General features: G+C 37.4%; 1 protein-coding gene across 1 annotated transcript in view; it reads right to left on the bottom strand.

Annotated features, from left to right (window-relative positions):
* MEOX2 (mesenchyme homeobox 2) overlaps window positions 1-19,992 on the bottom strand; it is a 52,498-nt gene extending 32,506 nt beyond the window's left edge. The window contains exon 1 of the mRNA XM_026842405.1: window positions 19,898-19,992. Coding sequence (XP_026698206.1) covers window positions 19,898-19,985 — 88 coding nt within the window. The 5' untranslated portion in view covers window positions 19,986-19,992. The remainder of the gene's footprint in view (window positions 1-19,897) is intronic.
* Window positions 19,993-20,330: the final 338 nt, after the last annotated feature.

Raw genomic sequence — 20,330 nt, 5'->3', positions numbered from 1 at the left:
AATGTGAGTCAGGAAATACATATCAACAACTGAAGTCCCAAGCTATTTCCAGAAGTTTTCCAAATTAGATCTGGCATCTGGCACCACAGCAAGTGCCATACTCCTTTTGGTTTAGTTTTATACCATTTTTTACCATGGGTCTGTTTTTACATCTCCCTGTCACTAGTGCAATCCAGACTCCAGAGAATAAGAAAGAAGGGAAGAAGGGCAGCCCCATCCCACCCTCACATAAGGACATGTGATGAGGTAAACTCTTGTCTCAGGGCAGGGTGTGGCGAAGCACATCCCTCTGGTTCTGCACAGCCCTATGTTTCTCTTCAGTTTCCTTCAACCCTTCAATATCTTCCCACTAAGGAAGGTAGAGACACTTCAGCACTGTGCTGGGAGCATGCACACACCCAGTCCATGGCAGGAAAAGGACAGATACAAGAATGTCGCCTTAAGTCACTACTGGCAAAAACATGTAAATGCTTTTTAAAGTCCGTATTAACTTATAAAACACAGTATATACACAAAGCATGAGAGAACGATCTGAATACGGGGTTAGAATAAGCATTTGGACGGGATACAACTGATGCCTGTGTTTATGTTTGCAATAATTACAAGAATATTTTCTACCTTATTGTGAGTTCAAAATGTGAAGTAATAAATTCTCTAGCAATAAAAAATAGAGTGGAATTTCATCAAAACTCTGAAAATAAGTCACTTAAAAGGATTTGCATATGAACAAATTAAATATTTTATTTACAGGACTAAAGCAAAAACAAAAATACTGGCTGTGGATCCAAATCCAAGATAGAATTTATACCAAAACTGTAGTAACACTGTGTTCCAACAAAGAAGTAATTGGAAATACTGATGTTAAAACTCTTAACAAGCATCAAATGATTTAGAAACGGCATAAAAAATGGAAAGGATAAAGAAATGAAATGTTTTTCAACACTATTTATAAACTATGCTGTAAAACTGTCCCATTTAAAAATTCTAATTAGCATTTGCTAGGCCAGGGGTCCACCCCTAATGAAGATTCATTAGATTTTCCTAAAAAAAGTAATCTTTCTTCTATTATTGATTGTTCCTGTCATGAGTTCAGCTTCCATTAGCAGTTGCTTGTAGTTTTCATATTCACAGACATTTGTACAAGTCAAAAGTCAGTTTTTATTAGGAAGAAAGCTTAAAGCTACTTTGCTGAAAATAACTGCAAATTTTCCTTTAATTTTATGAAGTAAACTATACTAGTTAACCTAAAAATGGGTTACAGAACATAAACCCAAGATATTTTTCCCTTCACAGCTACGCTCACCTGTCAGAAGCTTAACTTCCACAAACTTTTTCAGCAATGGAAGTAGTTCGACAGAGAACAACTAGAATGAAGTAAGGACTTTACTGGCTTTTCAAGACTCATTTTTCACATGGAAAAGAGTTAAAAGGTAAGACTTAAGCCACAGATTGCTGGGAAACAGAGATTGCAATGACATAAACCCCATCTTAAGAGTAAAGAAAAAGCAGATGCAAAGTAACACATGAAAACACTCCATGCTAAAGGCAGTCAAGGCACAAAGAGGTAACCTGTAGAATGAAACATCAAGCGCAGCAAGCCGAAGACCATCTAGTTCAAAAAGGGAGCCAGAGAAGCGTGGAGGTCAGAAATATGGTGCCAGGCAAACAAAACAGCTGACTCAATGGATGTCACAGACCTAGAAGAGCTTCCTAGACTCTCAAATTTCCTCTGTCCCTGTGAAACTGGCTTTCAAGTAGTTTCTAAGGGCCTGCAATTCATTTCTTGGCTAGGCAAGCTCACTTTCACTGAACACAGTGATCTGAGGTTTGTTTGAATTCCTGCTGTGTGGAAATCTACTGTACTTTCTAGCAGGTGTGAGAACACTGAGGCTCCTTCAGTTGCAGCTCATTTCCACTTACTAACTACTTTATCTCCGTGGATGAAGCAAAAGTGACTTTTGTGTTTCCTGGCAGTCTGCTGCTTCAAAGAACCTAATAGTGATTTGTTTATTTCAGAGGAAATGGAGACCAGTCAGTGATGACAGATTTATTGGTTAAATGGACATCACAAAAAAATTTTCATGCAGTACAGGCTGGCTCTAACCACACTGTGAGAACTCATAGTAAGGGGGTGATGTGCATTCCAGAAATCCAGTCCTATTTAATCCACTCCACTCTAATCTGTACATTTATATATCACCCTTCACACAATTTCCGAGAGCTCTGTACAGAAATGTAATAACCACTGTACTGAAAAATATCCAGGTATATTGATGGCCTGCATTTAGCCTTGAAAATCGAGCAAAACCAGCCAGACTGTTGAATATCTCCTGGCAGTCAGTCAGTCAGTGACAGACAAGAAAAAACTGGGTGCCCAATCTCTTCCCATTAAATCTCAGGGTAGAAGAGAAGTTCTTAGATAGGGAGAGATGATTCACAACATGGCAATAGCTCCTAGTGCTATGGAACAAGATGAAGAAGAATTCTACATGGGAACAATAAAACATGAAAATTGATATGAAACTTTAGTAGGACCCTCAAAAAATTGTACAATATGGCTGGTCAAACTCAGTCCAACAGGAGAAAAAGGCACAGGGTTTTAAGCATGGGGTAGGTTTGCGATGCATGAAGGTTTACTCAATGAACTGCATGGTCTCAATGTGAAAAATAAATAATTAAAACATTCTAGAGCAATATAGTACCAAATTTATGTTGCTATAGTCTTCAAATTCTAACCGGATATGACATTTGCATCTGTCAAAGAAGGTACAACAGATTTATGGACAACATATAGAAACCTATGTTGAATGTCCCAGATAACCCGACAGCTGCCCGATTTCTATAAGGGTGAGGAGCATTGATCAAGGCAAGCACTGAGATCCAGCCAGTCAGCAGGGCATTACATTTGATCTGGATTCAATTTCAGAAAAAAGTCTGGCTGAGGTTGTGCATCAGCCAAATAAACACACCATTTGGAAAGAAGCTGGAATATTTGTTGAGGCAGAGAAATATATCTGTGTATCACCTCTATACATATGGTTGGCTAAAGCACATCTGCATCTGCCAATAATTGGCTCAAAAAATCATCAAAATGATAAAAACGCCTCCATTTAAGATGACAAAATAAAAAGTGTTATTCTTTGGAGCCACATACCTGCTCAAAAATAAATTGATTGGTAATTCACCCAGCATTTAGGAACCGGAATTATCATTGCATTTTGATTCTACCTACTTTCCAGTCCATCTTGACATGTTGAGTTGTTTAGCACTGTTTATACATAAGGAACTATAAGCCCATTTTGCCCTTTTTTCCAGACTGAAGAGCTGAAGTATGAAATAACTACAGAAATGTGTAAAGATTATTGAAATTGCTCTGAAGGAAATCAAACTAGTGGGTCTACACAGGGACTCCTGTAGAGAGTATAGTCAGGGTGATTTACCCCAAATAACTCACTTGCTTCTCAGCAGGGGGAGTTTGTCTGGCAAAATCATGATCATGACATGTATGTGCTGACTTCCAGACCTGGAGACTACTTGGTTGTTTCTGGATGCTTGTTCTAGTAGGCAAATGTAAGAAGTCTGTGGCAGAGTTGGAAACTCAGCTTTTTACTCCCTGATTTTTTTTTCCAGTGTCTTATTTCAAAGCCACTCAGCTTTTTTACTTTTGGGGTGGTAAGCATGGTAGCATGACGAGTTATTTATTAAAAATAAGTCTTCTAAGCCTACTAATTCTCCTCCTTTTAGTAATTATATCTAAATTTTAAGAAATCATAATCCAAGAGTGGCACTTTTGAATAAAATACAACACCTTTTACAGCCCACAGCACAATAGAAGTTGAAATAGTATTCTTACTGGGTTTGTATTTGTGTGTGAGAGTGTGCATACAGAATTTATGTAAAATCATGAGCTAATTTTTACTATCCTTTTTTTTTTTTTTAACCATAAGAAGGCATACTAGATGCCTTGTTTGATCTTGATTTAATCCAATCTTGCAGTTACATATATTATGGTAATCTGTATATTATGAACCTTAAAGTGTAAGCACAATGATTTGCAAGCATCCTATAAACCAGCCTCACTCAAGAAATTTTCTAGGACTAGGAGTTTACTCTAGAGGAGAAAGTGCACAGTTCTGGCAAAATATGTTGCATTTTAAAGGACTGGCAGTCTAAAGCAAACAAAAGCATATGACTGTACTGCATTTTTAAGAGACTCCACACACTGGTTGAACTTGAAAATGTATTACCAGAGCACTAGATGCAGAGAAGTAGGTCCCCAGTATGAAAGCAATGTGAGGGACACATATTTTTAAAACTCAGGACACGCTGAAGGGGTTGCAGCTCTGCAATATTAACAATAGATCTCTTAACTATAAGCAAATGCTTGAAGGATATAGATGAGGAATAATTCTGGAATAAAATGTTTACAGTTAAAGTTCTACAGCCAGGAAAAGATAGGCTAAAGCCTGAAAGCTGCCTCAACACAAAAGGATCGGCTTTCACGAAAACTGCACAACCGACTGTTACCATTTAGGCACCTAAATGAAGAACAATGGGGGCTGCTGGGTTCTGAGCTCTTTCAAGCATCTGGTCCAAATTCTTTTCTTCCATATGAATCAAAACAAATGTTTAGGCTACCAACTTTCCATTGCCCTTTCAGTTTAATGGCAGCTTTTCTAGCTTTTAAATTCCTTAGTATAATAAGATGAATAAAACACTAACTTAGCAAAATGCCCAGTTAGGGACTATTTGCGATATTTTCTTTTTTATTAGTAGCAGATGTAAAGTTTGTATAAAGTAATTGTTAAAATAGATATCTTTCAAAACAATATCTTTTGGAACAAGATTTTTTGGTTTAATACATTTTTAAAAATATGAATACATCTTATTTGGCTATCAAAAAGTGGTCACAGATTCACTCACAGATTTGAAGACAGAACAGACTGAAAACCAGTATAAAACAAAACACAGTAGCGAAAATGGTTAGAAAATTACCAAGTAAATTATATAAGAAAACAAAAAGGAGATCACATTATGATATGGAAGTAGAATTTAAATTGATGTGTGCTGTGCCACACCATGCTAAGGGAAGTTCTGAGGCTATATAATTCCTGCTGCTCAGGACAATTACATCCATCCTACGATGACATGGAGGCTGATACAGGACCTGCAATGCTCTGCAAGAGCCCAGGATGTATCATTGTGCCTGGACCCCGATATGTCCTAAGACGGTTGAAAGTGGTGCTAAGTAGACGTAAGACTTAGTCTTTAAATGTTAGAAGACAACTATAGGGACAAACAGGCAAATGTAAATACATGGTAGTGCCATACCTCTGCAACTAAAACCAGTGACATAGGAAATGCACAGCATTACCTGATGCTAACCCTGGGAGAGTAGAAGTGCATTCCTAGTCCTCTTCCCACTACAGGAAAACCCGTTCTGCAAGGGTGTGTGAATACAAACGTTTTATGAAAGTCTCGGTTTAAGAACAGAGAAATTTTGCGGGCTTATCACAGCGAATACTGACACATTCAACACTTCCAAGCAGGTTTATGAATAAGTAGCCTCCACTGGACAAAAGTAAAGAGCAACTGGATATCTCAGTTTAACAACACACACTGCAGCAAAAGAAATAGCAACTAGCGAAAACAGAAAACCATGGATGGAAATCTGTGGGTTTTTTTCTGACTTGAATGAAAGAAAGCTGCTTCAAGAAGCACGTAAACAGCATTGGCAGGAAACATCTTTACTAATTTACATGAGCTAATTTAATAAAATTTGGGGGATGGAAAGAACCATACAGTCCATTTTCAGCTTTTCCTATACCTAATGAGCATTCTTCACATCAGTTTTTCTTTTCCAAACTATATTCAGGCTTCATGATTCTTACATATAATATTTTCTATAAGTGATACTATGCTAAACAGCCCTTATGGCAAATTTATCTCTGATCTTCAGTTGTATAAAGAGTTTTCATTAAGGAAATAAAATGAAAAATTTGGAATTAGTGACTTGAAGATAAAGAAACAAAATATTTGGAATGAAGAACTTGAAGATAAGAACAAAAACTCATCCCCAAACTAACTAATCCTGTGCATAAAGATGCATGAGAATTGCCTTTTAGAAGGCAATCCAGTTTTAGAGCTGGATGATGAAGAGAAGCGATAAAATATTTAGAACTGTAGTAGAGCATGAGACAAGGTTCAGAAAAAGAAAGTTCAGAGTATTTTAAGATGAGTATCAGGCCAAAATTCCTGCAAGTGAGATTTATTACACCATGGAGTCTGTTTCCTGAGACTGCTAATGAAGGCAAGCTATTTTTTAAAGTCCAAATGAGCATTTAATAAATTAGTACCACACTCATGAACCATATACATAACCTGCTTTGTCATACAGAATTGAAAGAAATCAACTCACACTCAAGCCTTTTAGTCATCACTACTTCACTCTATCTGTCACTCGTCTAATAAAAAAATATAAATATGGGTTGCTGTTGGGGGGTGTGCCTTTTTCCCTGTAAATAGGATTTCTCTAGCTAAAATATGTTTGACTTTTTAGCAAGGTTTCCTTTCCTTCTTTTTTTTTTTTTTTAATTTTAACCTGTACTGTTTTTTTTGTCCTTCCAATCATTCCTAAGTCTGCATAGCTAGACAGCAATGTAATTAATTATGTTGTAATTAATTATCTCAGGGGGATTGTTCAGCCACCATCCACTGTACCATCTGACCATCTTCCACATTCATTACACTGGAAATAACAGATCCCTAATGGACACCGCAGAGTCTGTAGTTCCTCTCCTTTTTGAAGCCATAGAAAGCTTAGCCTAGCATAGAGTAGCAGAAGAGAGGAGAGGAAAAGAGAGAGAAAAAGACGGAGAGAAGGGTTGTTTTCTCCTCTCTACAAAGGTTGGAAGTGAAGTGAAGAGGGTAGTGATGCAAGTCAATATGATTATGACAAAAAAAGCTTTCAGATATGACAGTTTTGCAGCATTTCCTGAAGGTGGACAGCCACTTGATCCTTTTTAATATCCTTATTAGTCTCCAGTTCAAGAAGCGTGTGCGAGGACATGTTTAACTCCCATTGAAGTCAATAGTTCTTAAGCATATGCTCAAATTTTTTCACAAATCAGGACTTTAATCTGTTCCTTATGTACATTTAGGATTACAGAGAAGTCTTCTGTTTTTGAAGTTGCTGGAAACATCAGCTTGCTGATGGGAGCTGGGGGAAGGGAGCAGGACTCCATGACTTTCAGAAGTGTGCAACTTTCTTGTTTAATTTTTTTTCTAATTTTGACCAGAAAAGTATCTGTTTACTGATTTTTTTTAACATCTCCTCAAATACCGACTACTAGATTCTAATGTGCACTCGAGAAATGTGAGTTACTGACACAACACATCCTAATTTATTATTAGCTTTAAAGTCACAAATACTAAGGTTAGCATCTCATTTCTCCTTTCTTCCTCTATAAAATTGATAGAACTCTTACCAAAACCCAAAGAGATTTATTCTTAGCAAAGAGAAAGAAGAGTAGAGACAAAAGCTGTAAAACTGTCTCCGTCCTACACTTCAAATGCACCTCAATTCTGGCATCTAGTGCTTTTGGCTATTTCAGTCCTGGAACAGAATCCTCTTCACTGAGCCTGAAAGGTTGTGCCAAACTGTATGGTGATTTTTGTGATATGGAAAAAAGCCCACTGGAGACTAGACGGAAAGCAGCCAATCTTGTGATCTGATCCTCATGTGAATTTATGTCTCCAGAGTTCAAATTTAATATCTTCTGTAATTTTACCATGCACTCTATCTGCTGATATTACACTGGAAAACTCTAGATATTGAAAATAACTGCAAAATTGCCAAGTCCAAGCATAAAAAAGTTCTCAGCAAAATTCCTGTACCTTTTCTTTCCTCTCCCTGCCTGCAGCTCCCTCATCCCCCACAAACTGTTTTTAAAACACGTTTAGGAATAAAATGTCGCAGTATAACCAAGTGCTGGTCCAGTCAAATCAAGTGGACTATCCCAGGTCCCTATCTGCTGTTTATTTGAGATTTGATATGCACATGCACAAACACAGTCACACACATCCCAAATATATATTCATGTATATTATATCAATGAAATAAAATAATGAAAAAACATTTTACCTCTTCTTACAGAAAACTAGAGTGAAAGGACAAATTGCAAATGCTTTTTAAAGAATTTATAGGCCCTTCAAAATGAGACTTTACTTTCTTCGAAACACATTCTTTCTGGCACAAGTAATTATTACCTAAAATCTTGGAATTAAATAGTGTATTTTAAGAAAATTAATTAATTTATTTTCATTTATTTATACTTCCTTTTTACACAAGGTTCTGCTTAACCCTGGGTACCTCACTGGTATTAAATACTAACCATCATCATTGTCATGTCAGGGTCATGCTTGATTTCTGCTATAGCTGTTCACAGAATCGGCTCTGTGGTACACACCCTTATGAAGTTAAAACCTCAAGAAGAGAAGACAGAGCACACGAAACTTTTTTTTTTCCCTCTCGCTTTTTTTCTTATTTACTCTCAGCCTTGCACGCATAATATTCTTACGCACCATAAATGCATAAAGAGCCATGACTGACCTGCAGTTATCAAAATAAGTTCACAGTAAAACAATTGATGGTTTGAGGCCAATGGGATATTGTTTCTGGATGTTTCTTGTATGTATGTGAGCCCTACTGGAGACAGAGAAGAGTGTGAATGGAAAAAGGAAGAACATACTTAAGGCAGCACAGAGAAAACATTGAGGTAGATAAGAAGCAGGATCCAAAACATCGGCTGAGCAGAAGTTGGGCAATGCCTTGCAGGGAAATAACACTTTAACTGTGAGAGAATAAACTGGAACCAGAAGAAGGATTCTAGAAATCAAAAGGGTACAGTTGAAAGGTAGGATCATTTCATCAGCTTTGCTTTTGGCAGGGTTAAAATATGAGCCAGGAGAGGGCCAGGGCAGGAAAACAGGAATCAGTTTCTACTAAGTGGTGTAAAAATCATTTGGAAAACAATCTGAAAACATGTTAGAGAGAGAGAGAAGATTGATAAAAGCAACTTGAAAACTCTGGTGGCAAAATATGATCTTCTAAACCATAGTTCTCATCCTCTTCCGAAGTTGGACAAAGTTGTTTGCCCTTGTAAAAAGATGCTTTGTGCTTACCCCCAGGTCTCTTTTGTGAGCACTTTTTTCTTACGTCTGTGCATTCTCGCCCTGGAAGGAAAGGAAATGCTGTCTGCTTTTATAAAGAAGCCAGCCTTAACTGCATGAAGCTAGCTCTTAGCCTTTATGGAGAGCAGAGATATAGGAGACAATAAATGATGTGGCCAGGAGGGTGCAGAGGCTGATTAGTGAGACTTTTTTTGTGCTTGTTATGCAACATGCTACAAATGTTCCCTGGACTTGCTTCACTTCCCGAACTTGAAGAAATAATCTTCCAGAGGTATTTAGGGAACACATACCCCCCGTTAAATAACTTCTGAACTAGTAAGGCTCCATGTAGGTTCATATGAACTCCTCAGATAAGAGCAGTAATTCTTGCATTTCTAGCTCAGTGTGTATTTCACTTCTGCCTTTTCTAGTAAGAGTCTGCTGATAACGTTAACATGGTGCTTTTAATAATTAGGCCAGAAATAACATGTAGCCAGACTCCACTATGTGGGTAGCGTCAAGCTTTCTACTTTACATAATCAAGTCAACCATATGTTTCAAGGTTAACATGGATGCAGTTTTTAGTTTGTCTGTGTGTGAATTAAGATTAACAATTAGTTGTGGAAACATGCTTGAAAAACACAAAGCAAGCCAGAGCCTCCATAAATAATATTTTTATAGTATCTACCCATATGTTGTGGAACTACAAGCATTTCTTAGCCACACACCATCAAGCTGAAGGGATCAATGACAGAGTAGCAACCGACATGCCTGTGCTTAACTTTTTGAATGTTATAAAGTTAAATCTAAGAGAATTATGTAGACTAACCTAAGCTTCAACAGGGTTAGAGCACCGGGACACAGACTGGTAAAGCAACGAGTAACTTTTGCAGGAGGGAAGGAAAAGGCTTTCCCAAGAACTGTGAGGCATTGGGTCATTCTGTAAGTTATTTCACCAAACATACTTCAAAATGGCTGGATGCATTTAGCCACTATACTTGAAACGCACAATCTCTAGCCAAAGAGATTGTTTGTTTGGGTGTCATATCTGGCAAAGCTCTGGTGATATGTTTGCAAATACAAAAACATTTAAATCCCTGATATTTCTCATGCCAGCAGACTGCAAACTCGATTGACGCCTTCTCTGCATGCCTAAATTTCAGTTTGGAACCAGTGAAATAAAGATAGCTTTATAGGGTTCGAATACTGTTAGATTTCTGTACATACCCTCATATTAAAGCAATAAAAAGGAAGCAAACTCATAAAGTTGTAGCAATGTGTCGAAGTGTAAAAAGCAAAGGAGTCAGAATGAGTGGAGAAAAAAAAAATTAAAATGCAAAGCTAAACCAAACCTACAGGAGAAATTGTCATCATATTTCTTTGTAATTTAAACCAATCAAAAATATTTGTGCTCTTGTCTCCAGCTTTTTCTCCTGTGCTTATTCACATTATTTTTAAAAAAATTATAATTGAAGTTGTTCTATTTACTACTTTTAATAATAACATATTATTTTGTAAAAACAAATAATACAGACAGAACAGTCACTCTTTTAATTGGCCCAATAATAGAATCTATTAGAAAGTCATGTGAATTAAAGTAGTAATGATACAGGAAAAAATAATGTTGTGGATTCGAGATGCCTTATGTACATCTGCTAATGAAGCCTCCTATTCTTATCTGACTGTGCTCCACTGATCCATAACTGTTTCATCTTGCATTGCCTAACAGACTAACATTACCTAACAGTACTGTTCTATTTAGCGGATAAGTGTGGTTCTTAAATTACTGTAGGCTAGCATCTAATGGAAATGTGATTAAGGGTGGTAATTTTTGTTTTGCAATAAAGGAAAGGTTCATTCTGCAAGGATAAATGGAAACTGTAAGGACATACATGCATACACTCCTTCAGCAACGTACTTGTGTAAGAAAGAAGGAGAGGGAGTGACGGAGAGGGAGCCGGGAGAGAGACCATTAGTATGTATTGTTCTAATGTCCTCAGGAACGCAAAGACTTAACACAAAGCTGCGGCTTGAGGTCATTGTGGTACTACCAAAACAAGGATATAGAAATGAAAAAAAAAAAAAAAAAAAAAAAAAAAAAAAAAAGCTTAATACTATCAAATACAATACAATACAATCAGTAATTCCCAAGTGCAAAGGACTTGCAATGTTCTCAGTTCTTCCTAAGCCCTATGTAAGGTGACTATGACTCGTGAACTTTTACTAGGTTTCAAAGTCTAGTTCAGAAAATAACAATTCGATAGTAGTGAACACTCCTTAGCCCCCACTAGACTGTTGCTTTCTTCTGGCAGAAAATAGTCTGGCATTCTGAGCACAAAGCTTTACAAGACATCTTTGAGCAGTTGACGTCGCTGTAGTTGCACGGGCTCCCATTCACACTGTTTTTACCAGCTCAGTGTAGCAAAGCCTCACAAAATATGCCATTGTATGGTTTATCAACACATATGACCAGTTGTTTTTCCTTCACTAAACCAACTGAATTTAGGAGACATCTAGTCACTGTTCCTACCATTCTTTTTACAATAACAAGCACATTTTAACAAGTAGATTTTACTTGTCCACATATCGTATGAGGATGGGGCCTACAATGTTTTGGTATTCTGCACCAGCTGAAAGAAAATGAAAGGCTTGAAAAGTTACTGAGACCCATGTGCCTGAGGAGCCTCACTCACCCTGCAAAACACCCCCTTCCAAGGAAGCCCATGTGCACAGTCAGAGTACATTGCCTTCTTTTGGAATATGCCATTTTTTACTTGGCAGGTAGAAAACCCAATGGTTCATTCACCTCTCTTCAGAGCTATACTGTCAGTCTACATATGTCCAACAGATTTTTTGGTATCTATTTTTAGAAAGACCAAAGTGGGAAACATTTTTTTTCTGCTTGGTAAATTCAAGTGACTAATGCCCCCAGTTCACCAAAATGTGTAAACATACACTTAACTTCAGGTGTGTTTGTATCAATTCTGCTGTGAAGTTCTGGCTCCACTCAATAGTTAGTTTTTACTTCAGCAGACTCAAGATTTCATTCATCTCCCTACATACCAAATCAAATGCATACTGGCATCATCATGGGATCACAGTCTAAGAATCAAAATTCACAAGGGTGGCAGAGGCTACTGAAGTGCATCTAACACAGTTGATATACATATATATATATATATAAGGCAGCATTTGTTCGGGCTCACTTGCTAAAAATAAAAAATAGCTATTAGAGATCTGAGAGAATGCAGAAGGAAGAAGGACTTTTAAAAGCCTGCAGTAATCTGTTTCAGTTTTAGTTTTTCATATCCTATTTGCTATAAAATAATGTTCAATCAACCAATTTTTCTCTAGTCCAAGAAGCATCTTCATCCAAAAAAAAAAAAAAAAAAAAAAAAAAAAAAAAAAAAAAAAAAAAAAAAAAAAAAAAAAAGAAAAAAGATTACTTGGCTTCCAGTTAGGGTTTCATAATCCATTGGATTTTATTGGTTTAGCAAAACTATGCTCTTCCATCATAAATGAAAGATTTGATTCATTCCTTTGAGACTTGTTTCTTCTGCTGTTTGGTCAATTATTTTGTTGCATTTGTTGAAAAGAAAGATAAAAGGAAACATAGGTTCAAGTACAAAATAGCTTTTCTTTCAAATGACCATTAAGTTTTCATGTATGTTTCTTCTATTTATGTATTTTAAGGGCCCCTTTACCCCCTACTGCAAGGTTTATTCAGCACAGGTAATTTTCAAGACAGACTGCTTTTTTCTTTGTAATGAGCAAGAAGCTCCAGTGGTTTCAGACTACATAGTATTGAATGATCACATTCATCATTAAACAACAAAACATTCAGTAGCCAATTTCCAAACATGATTTCTGATTTCTCTTGTGATGTATAATCGCATGCCTATTTAGTAATATGCACAACTTCCAGTCAAGTAACCTACCCCCAAAGCTATTTGTAAAAGTCGTAATTCCATATGGAAAATAAACTCAAGTTATGAATAGGAGGTTACTGTCTTCTGTAGGTCCAAGATCTCAAAATGAAGGACATCTTCCCTAATCTACAATGAATATTACATCTTTAATATCACTGAAATTAAGAAGTAGAATTTTGACAGTCTAAGTTGTCAATTCATAAAGTTTAGTAGCAGACTTCAGAAGCAACTTTTCATGCATGACAGTGAACTGTCTACTACTATATCCTATGATATTAATGCTTTTTTTTCCACTTTGCATCACTCAGCAAATGCTAGGATACAGTGGTGCATCTCTGCACTAGTGATATTAGAGATATATATATAAAATTATCAGAGATTGAATAACATCATTGTGACTTTAAAATTTTGTCTATTAAAATATTATTTTTAATGGATATCATTTAGGTAAACTTATCAAAGGACACAGATTTTGTAATATATATTAATAAATAAGAAGGACAACAAACACTAGAAAACTAAGACTGATGGCAGCAGTGGTTTTTTCAAACAAGCATTCCTTTGCTGTGTTTGCCGCTGGAAGCATGCAAGACAGCGTACCACAAAAAACATAAGCACTAGCACGGCTAGCCGGTCTATCTCCTTCTCCCAAGCTGAGCTACATTCATAGTAAGAATGAACGTCTTAAAATCTGGTACTACCAAAAATCAGTGGGAGTTTTGTTATCAGTATTGTCCAGGTGAAAATTCCCCTTAGCATGTATGTTTAGAAACCATTTATTTTAATAACTTTTTTTCAGTGATTCAAATACTTCAAATTTAATCATTCAAATACTACAAAAGTAGTCTGTGTTCATCCAACACAATTACATCAGACTACTTTTTAATACAGACTTTCATTAAATACAATCGAAAAGTAGCTATCAGGTCATTGGAGACCTCAGACACTCACCCCAGAAGTCAAATGACTTCTTGCTGTGCACACCTATGCAGCCACCCAAGCTCATGCAGGTAAAGGTGACGCGATTGCCCTGCTGAGGACTGGGAAGGCAGCTTTTTCTGTGGCTGCACACCATCTCGCTCCTACCCTGCCACCAGCAATACTTGAGAAATGGTGATGCAGATCTGTAAGTCTTTAAAGCCTACTGAAAAAAGAGCACGCGCGCGTGCACACACACGCACACAAAGCTTTTCATTAAATAAAAGCTTACGGTACTTTACAAATGGAAGGAAAGCACTGGTATTGCCATTGTATAAGTTGGGGAAACAGACATAAAAGGATAGGGCACAGGCTTGAGACAGATCGTAAGTCTGAGTTCAGTGCCCAGCTGTGCACTGATGTAACAAAGTAGCCCCAAGCACTGTTTATCAAACTTCTCTAACGCCACACTATTTCAGTTAGAAACCTTATTAGCGACATATGTAAGGATTTATATTTTAAAAATATGCCTTTCCTTTCACGTCCTTTCAAGTTACATTCTTAACTGTATTAGAACAAGGACACAGGATAACATAGCAAAATTGATTGAACTCAACCCCACCATAACTGTATCTTATTGATGGATTTAAATTTTGCTTATTCTAGCAGATGAAACCAGATTTATTTTGCTTGTTTTCCAGAGACTAGCAAAACTGCTTGGCAGAATACATTTTGCTACTGAAAGAGACATGCTACAGTGACCACTCATACTGCCGTGTAACAGTAATCTGGTGGGCAATATCGGATTATTAGCAGACAGAAGCAAAGATAATGTTGTCACCTTCTCCTGAATTTCAAGACACAGAGCTCAGTCCTACTCTTGAGGACTTCAGAGATACAGCATATCGACTCATCACATCACTAAAGAATATTTCCAAACGGCAAACTATATGCAAATTAGCAGGCTCAATTAAAAAGCGTTTATGAAATAATTAGCATGTCTAAAAAGGGCAACATTCTGACAAAAAAAAAAAAATCTGGAAGCTGATTACTTACTGTGCAAAATACTAGAGAAGTTATGCTAGATGTATTAGGACGAATTTTATCCTAGGATGTTAAACCCAATGAAATTAAAATTTGATTTATAATGCTTAATTGGCAATGCTCAAACAATCAGGCAGTTCTAATATTTTATCAATAAATATCTACCAGAATTAGAAAGGATTTTTCTACCATGCAACAGCAGTTTAAAAATCCTGAAAGGTAACTACAACCCTGATTTTCTGAAAAGTTTTAGTGAAAATGTCTTCGGGTATTGCCAGAATGTTTGGATCTTTGATCCCCATGTGTCCATATCTCCTTCTGCATTTCATTCTAGTAAAACACTCCTTACTCTTCCAGACCCCTCAGTGACTTTGCTTTGAAGACTGGGATTCTTGATAGTACTTAATACCAAATAATAAAAGAATAACCTGCAATTACATTTCTGTGCCAAAGATTTAAAACAGAGTAACAGAATTAAGCTCCAACGGCTTAAAAAACCTTGAGCACTTCAGTGGTTCCACTAGAGTCAATAGACCTTGCCACAAAAACATTTGTGCTCCAGGGAATGTCTGGATTGGGACCCCAATGTTTCTCAAAGGGTGGGTTGGGGAGGGAGGAAGTGTAAATCCTACTGAATGATATGTATAAAGAGACAGAAATACATAATTAGAAGCCATACTTATTTCTGTCCTCAGAATTACTCTTTGGCTATGGGCAAAGAATTCTGAGAATGTATCAGCAAAATAGTGTCTAAAAATTTTACAGTCCTAGAAAAGTTCCTGATTATATTTCCTGAGAGTAAAAGTGAACATACTGTAAACTTTCATCTATTGAACAATCCAGCAAGTAGCCCACTAGGTAGCCCAACATTTGCTAAGCAAGCAGTCTTAAAAGTTTTCTCCAAGAACTATGATTATTATTCAGCTGATTTTCAACTTGTTTTATTTATGAAATCTACAGAGGTGGATTTTTTTGGTGGTGGTGGTTTTTTTTTAATGGTAAGTGATGCTTTGATACTGGCTACCAAACAAATTAACTCTTTCCAGAAAAACTAGGCTTTATTATGCATTTTTTCTTGCTTCCGTTTACAACCACGCTGAAAAGCACAGACATATTGATGAATCAGTTACACAGTTCTTTTTGACTACAAGTGTGCAGCTCATTTTTCTTGCTGATGGGTTTCAGAAACCAATCAGAAGTCCTCAAAACCCATGATTTTTCAGTATTTATAATAATTTATCAAAATGACCTGCTTTTTAGAGACCATTTCAAACAAGTACATATGATTTATGATATTTAGATGTGTTTAAAATAAATTCCCTGGATATGTAACTTTTTACTGCTTGCATGTTGAGAATAGGTAGGTTGTAAAAGATGTTAAAACACTGGAAAAAGAGTATTGTTTTCTTTTCGTGTGATTTGTCAATGAACAAAACCCAGCAGAACAGCTATTGAAACACTGAATTCCTGAAATGGTTTTGTAGGTTTAACATCAGCGTTTCTATATGATACTATTGTAAATACAGTCAAAAAAATGTGAATAGTTGTTACTACCTGCTAGCCTGTCCTTGGAAATCTGTGCCATATAAAAACATTTTTCCATGTCAAACTTTAAAAAAAAGAAAAAAAAAAGTCTTCTCAGACCTTGGGGCATGTGTCTAATTACATCAGACTTTAACTGGAATGAAATTTACTTATAACATATATTTATCTACCTCAGTTAAATGTTTGAATAGCTGTACTGCTTAGAACTCCTTCAACAGTACTTATCCTCCCCCTGGTCTTTTCAGCATAGTACAGATATGTTTTTCGTCATAGCATTTTCGGCTTCCTTAAGGCTACCAGATTCACTTTCTTTTTGTATTTCTTAGTAAACCTAGATCAGACTTTGTATATAGGCATTAATATGCTTTTCTCCTGATGGAAGTTTTAAGAAACTTGGTCCTAAATAAGCTAACTTAGACAATCATAGTAGTGATTTTGCATTTGATGTGTTCTGCATCGTCTGAGAATCAAAACCTACTCTATAAAAAGCAGAAATAAAATGGCCTCAAAAATCACAGGCAAGTAATAAGAAGAGGAGGCATTAGAAAAATCCAAAATATTCCATATAGAACAACTCGTGACACAAAGCAACAAAGCACTCCAAGAATATGTTTTTTATACACTCAGCATGGTTTTCAGCCGCACCCCATTAGCACACAGATAATTCTGACCATTAGTGCACTTTAAAATAAGCGATTTTATTTTTAACCTATCCTCAAATTTAGTATCGTCTTTTTACTCCTACATCCTTGACATACGCAGAGCTGAGTTACAAAAGCGAGGATGCAGATGCCATTATTCACTGCAAAACATTAACATCTAAAGATTTGTGTGCATCACTCCTCAACTCACAGGCTAGTTTACTGACCCACTCCTGGGCCTAGGCAGGTTGAAATGGATGTTCTGAAGATAATGAGACAGCTACAAAACCTGGAGACACTGACAGCTGTAGCATGCAGGGGTCGATGATTAAGAAAGCAGTATTTCCCAGTCCTTTACAACAAGAACTGTTGACAATGTCACCCTGTTCTGTAGCAGCCTATTCAATATCTTCAAAGGGAACTTCCCAAACTGCTTAAAACCTGGGTTAGGGCAGAAGAAAACTGTAAGTCAGACAGTTTATACAACTACCACAAAAGCACATTTCACCTTGCTTTCTCAATCCCAAACAAAAGCGTAACAGAACACAGCGCAAAATATTTCCATCCTCCCCATTCCCCTGCAATATGTGAAAAAGGAAAAGATCAAGCACAGGGACAAACACACAGTCCATCATCCAAAATACTTCTCGTCCTCTGGATTTTTGGTTATAATTTTAAAAAATTACACTCCCACCACCATAACAAATAAGTAAAAAGGGGTATCTCTGCTGTTAAATTTTCAGAGTATCTATATGGTTGAGCAACAGTTCCTAGTTTGGGAGATAAATGATACAAGGAATGTTCACGTTTTACTTTCTTTAAACTATCTATAAACTCAGCTTTATGAACCAACATTCCTGATCCTAAACATTCAGCAATAAAAGCAGAGCACTTCAAGCAAGGTGTAGCCTAAGATTAATTCAGCTCTGAAATGCGGAACAGAATCAGTGCTCAAGAAAACACCGAACTTTCTGTGGCCTTAAGTGATACACTTAAGAAGAGGAAATGTATCTGTAAATAAGCAAGAGCATTAATAATTGTCTCAGAATGCTGGCACTGAAACTTAAACAGTCTCTCTTCACCTCTTAGTTATTTACTATTAGGATTATATACAAATGCTTACTGAAGTAGTTCCAAGTGTGATGAGTATGTCTCCAGAAAGTGGAGAAGGCAGGGATTAAATTCTTTCAAGTACGATAATTTGTTTTAAAAAAACAGCTTAATGAGAAATAAAGGGGATGATTTTTAATCAAATGAGGCGCAATTATGGATGACAAATATAGAAACGCAGTGACTTAAAAATAGTTCTTGCTGCCATACATTAGAAGGGCATTAAATATCTAGCATCAGAGTTCAGGATTAATAAAGGGGTGGGGTTAAATATTCAGTCCAAAACTCAGGCTTTTCCTGAAGAAAAAGCAGAGATACAGCAGCTACCCAGTCGTTGTCAAAAGATGCCTTTCTTTCAGTTTGAGAGATTCACAATTGTGTGAACGGCCATAATAATTTTTTTCTTAGGGAAAGGGAGAAGGAAATAGTTACCTGCCTTGATCTTCAGAAGGTCTTAGAAAGTGAGGTTCAGAGTACAGTGCAAGATAAGCGTGACCACGGCTAAAGGCTCGAACCCTTGTCCACTAAATCCAGTGGAAGAGTCCAGTTACTTCAGGGTAAGGTTTGGGACATTCCCCACTGGTGGCTTTTGTTTTTGGTTTTCATTGCAAAATGAAATAAACAGAAAGCGATACAGATACTTCTCTGACAGTGAAAGGGACCGATTTCCTTTTTTTCCTTCAGCTTTAAACAGACTGACAAATACAATGAATCCTCACACCGACAGGCATCCATTTATTTCCCCAGTCGTGATGGGGACCCAAATTTTAGTATTGCTCATACACACACCTCGCGAAAACAAAGAATTCCTTTTATCTCATAAAATGTAATGAAGACGCAACAATAGATTTCGTCACCAGTGTTTTAACTAAATACAGCGTTTAATCTTGGAAGAGATTTCAGCCTGTATACCATCTACATAAGACGAAATTCAGTTAAACTCATTCTGAATTATTGTAAAACGTTTCTTAATGTACCGGACAATGAAGAAAATGATGGTATCCTTGAGGGTTATTTTTTTAAAACAGTTTCTGTTGCTTACCACTTTACTAAGCTCACGACGTTTTGAATGAAAGAGGTCACGGTTTCAGTTGCGAACTTCATAAATATCTGGAAAAGCCTTTCACTTTCCCTTCCTCGATAACAAACAAATCGCTATGCCTGCTCTTGGCTTTTCAAACTGTTGAGCCCTCTCTTTTTCAAGTGCCTCCTGCCTGTCTCGGTATATTTTTGATGACCTTCTGGTTTATGTGTGCCCTAAACGGAAGTGCCATCGGTTGCATTGCCTTCGCCGAGTGGCTTTTGTCCGAGTGGGACTTCGAGAGGCTTTGCCGTTTTAAAAAGCAGCGATTGTGTCGTTTTTTTGCACGCTCAGTGGTGCCAAATCATTGCCCTGGAATGACTGCGGGTCTACATGTTTTTACGCTCGTCTTTAAGTAAGAATTGCAGTGATTTTAAAAGTCAAGACAGCTCCTTCCTTCCCTCCGCCCCCGCCACCAGCAAACTGAAGTGAAGCAGCTTTCTAAAACTCCCATTCACCCGTTTGCTTTACAGACTCCAAATTTTGCCCCTTCCACGCTGAGGATTTGGTGCAGGCGCACCCAGATCCTACGGGGCAGCGAGGCATCAGCTCCTCTCCCGAATTCCCTCTTCCAAGGCAGAGTTTCCAAGCGTTGTGCAATCGCCTGGGACACGCAGTCAGCTCCGCGGCGAAGGGGCGGAGGGGAAGGAGCGCGCTATATTCTGAATTTTGAAGCAGAGGTGGCGTATCGGGCAGGGGGGAGGGGGACGCGGGACCAGATGCTAAAATCCTCACCGAAACTACAAACGTTTCTCTCCTTGACTGTAGGAAAGTCTCCCCCCGCCGCCACCACCACCACCACCACCACCACCACCACCTTGATTTCATGCTCTATCACGTGCTGGATTTTCCCTTTTTATTCCGCCCCAACGCCCCCTCCCCCCCCCCCGG

This window comes from Athene cunicularia (assembly GCF_003259725.1).
Source record: "Athene cunicularia isolate RWA chromosome 2 unlocalized genomic scaffold, athCun1 chr2_part1, whole genome shotgun sequence".
NCBI classification, from domain to species: Eukaryota; Metazoa; Chordata; class Aves; order Strigiformes; family Strigidae; genus Athene; species Athene cunicularia.
Note: the sequence above shows the minus strand (reverse complement) of the source record. Positions and strands in the feature narration are given on the sequence as shown.